Source organism: Penaeus chinensis, chromosome 20, assembly GCF_019202785.1.
Source record: "Penaeus chinensis breed Huanghai No. 1 chromosome 20, ASM1920278v2, whole genome shotgun sequence".
Classification (NCBI taxonomy): domain Eukaryota; kingdom Metazoa; phylum Arthropoda; class Malacostraca; order Decapoda; family Penaeidae; genus Penaeus; species Penaeus chinensis.
This window is the reverse complement of record NC_061838.1, coordinates 710,335-712,834: the sequence shown is the minus strand read 5'-3', so window position 1 is coordinate 712,834 and position 2,500 is coordinate 710,335. Positions and strand designations below refer to the sequence as shown.

Here is a 2,500-nt window from a genome sequence, read left to right as displayed (position 1 = left end):
GGGAGGGTAAGGGAGAAGGGAAGATGTGAAGGGAGAAGGTGGGAAAATGGAGGGGGTGGGGGGAAGGAAGGGGACAGAGAGGGGAGAGGATGGAGAGGAAAAATGGAGGAGGTGAGGAAGCAAAAGGGAAGGGGGGGGGGAGGGGAGGGATTGTGGAGAAGGAGGGAAAGGGCAGTAGGTGGGGAGGGAAAGGGAAGATGGGGAAGGGTAGATGAGGGATGGGGAGGGTAAGGGAGGGAGGGATTAGGGTCAGGGAAGATAGGGAGGGAAAAGGAGGGTAGGGCACGGTTAGGTAGGAGTGGTGGTAGGGAGGGCAGGGAGGAGTGGGGATAGAAGGGTTGGGCAGGGGAGAGGGGGCGGTTAGAATTGGATATTGTAGGGACTGACCTCGCCTCTCTTCCGCCAATCACTCCAGGATGTAATAAAGTGAACTAAAATCTCCTCTCGCCTCCAACTCTCCCACAGGCACGGATAAAGGAATCATAAGACCAAAAGGTGGCAACACTTCCCCCTGGTGGAGCCGCGAACGGCGACACTTTGCATTGTAATTTCAATGGGCGTCGGTGTTTATCTCGCAAGTGAGGAGGATGCTCGCACACGCACCACCCCTACGATGACGGTTGCCAAATCTATTAATTTTACCATATATTTTGTTATATTTTATCTACTATTCCTACCCAAAGATGACAAAGCCCCGAAGTACATTTATTTTTACATCTTAAGATTTTTTTTATATATACATATTATAGATCACTGAGGCCCATTTGAATTCCTAAAACTCAATAATTTTAATCTTAAGTTTTATTTATTTATTTATTTTATTTAGTCTTCGTATCAAAGTATTTTACGACTTCTTGATCTTTTACTATATTTTATGGTTCGTTTACAAAACTACACAATTTATATTTCAAATTAGTAATTTTAATCATATATTTTCTTCTGCATATACCAAGATTTCAACATTATTTTGAGTTTTAAGATTTGTTCTATTAATTCTAAAAGAACCATTATTAACAAGAGAGGGGGTTTGCTAGTGTTCTGCCTCGCGGATGACAGTCTGAGGAACCCCGGATTAGGCTTTCCCTGTCATAGTCAAGTGGTCGTGGGACTGTTTGATATAGGGAGTAAGAAATAATTTGTGATGGGTTTGTTCGGCCAAAGTGACCTAAAGCGACCGGTATTTTTTTTTTTTTTTTTTTTTTTTTTTTATCTTCGGGCTCTTATTCGTTTTTTATCCAATGTTCTATTTCATTATTTTATCGTTCATGTTTTATCTTTACTGTATTGTCTCATTTCATGTTCGTTTTATCCAGTGTTCTTTTATCGTTCATATCTTATCTTCGTTGTATGGTTTTATCGTTTTTATTTAGTGTACTGTTTTATGTTTCATCATTTGTATTTTAATGTTTTAAGTTCCTTTTGCACTACCGTTCATTTTTACTGCCTATGTGTTTGTTTTATTCGTGCTTGTTTGCGTTTGTTTTATCGTTTGTTTCATTTGTTTAATTGTCTTTGTTTTTACCTTTTATCTTTGAATAAACTGTTTCATGTATGCTTATCTTTATCAACGCCTGAACTTTCCCTACACTAGTCTTCTACACTTATCATTCTTCCCGTATACACACTGCCTTCCCCTACGTCAATCAGATGGGTGGTGGCAGACTTTACATACTTGCGAGATAAAATTGGATTTAGATTTTGCTACAATGTCAGTTGAATTTGTCTGGTATTTTCTGTTTTTCATATGTAACATATGTAATTCATAATGGAAATGCATTTTATATATTCATACGCGCTTAGACACACACACAAACACACGATGATAAGAAAGATAGGTTATGTACCACAGAGTATATTTAACACAAAAACGTTAATATCAACAGACATACCCGCACACACACACACACACACACGCACGTGCATATGGACATCCATCGTACACCGAAAAGAATATGACACCAAAACCCGCTTTAAATTTCGCCCCCGGTCCTTACTGCATGACTAATCCCTTAAGCCACAAACTATGATTATCATTAACTACCTGAGCCACGGCCGGTACCGCTTACCTGTAGAACTTCTGCTTCGTGGACTCGATCTTGTCCTTGTAGGCGGAGAGGAGGCGCTCAAAGGGGTCGCGGACGATCATGAAGGACGTGGCTCCGGGGTTCTCCATCGCCGCCACGAGTTCGTCGCGCGAGGGCCGGGCGTAGGCTTCCTGCCGAGCCAGTTCGACCGGGGAGGAACTCGACTTTTGCAGCTCCTTCTCGGTGAAGCCCGCCATCAGGAGGAAGTTGTAGAGCCAATTGGAGGAGGCGGCCTTGAACACGTTGCACCACACAAGGTTGTAGCGGCCACTGATGAGGAACTCCTTACTATTGGGCGGGCGGGCGAGGTCCTCCGCCGACAGGGTCCTCCGGCATCGGTCCTCGATCTCGATCCTCCTCGCCCTCAGGGTCTCCTCGACGGAAGAGAAGTTGACGGGCGGGTAGGACACCTCCTC

At 43.6% G+C, this 2,500-nt stretch overlaps 1 protein-coding gene across 2 annotated transcripts in view; it reads right to left on the bottom strand.

Annotated features, from left to right (window-relative positions):
- Window positions 1-2,500, bottom strand: part of LOC125036102 (carbohydrate sulfotransferase 13-like) — a 12,022-nt gene that overhangs the window by 3,153 nt on the left and 6,369 nt on the right. For both annotated transcript variants that reach the window (XM_047628511.1, XM_047628510.1), the window contains one exon: window positions 2,067-2,500. This exon is cut by the window's right edge and continues 105 nt beyond it. In XM_047628511.1, the coding sequence (XP_047484467.1) occupies window positions 2,067-2,500 (434 nt within the window). The remainder of the gene's footprint in view (window positions 1-2,066) is intronic.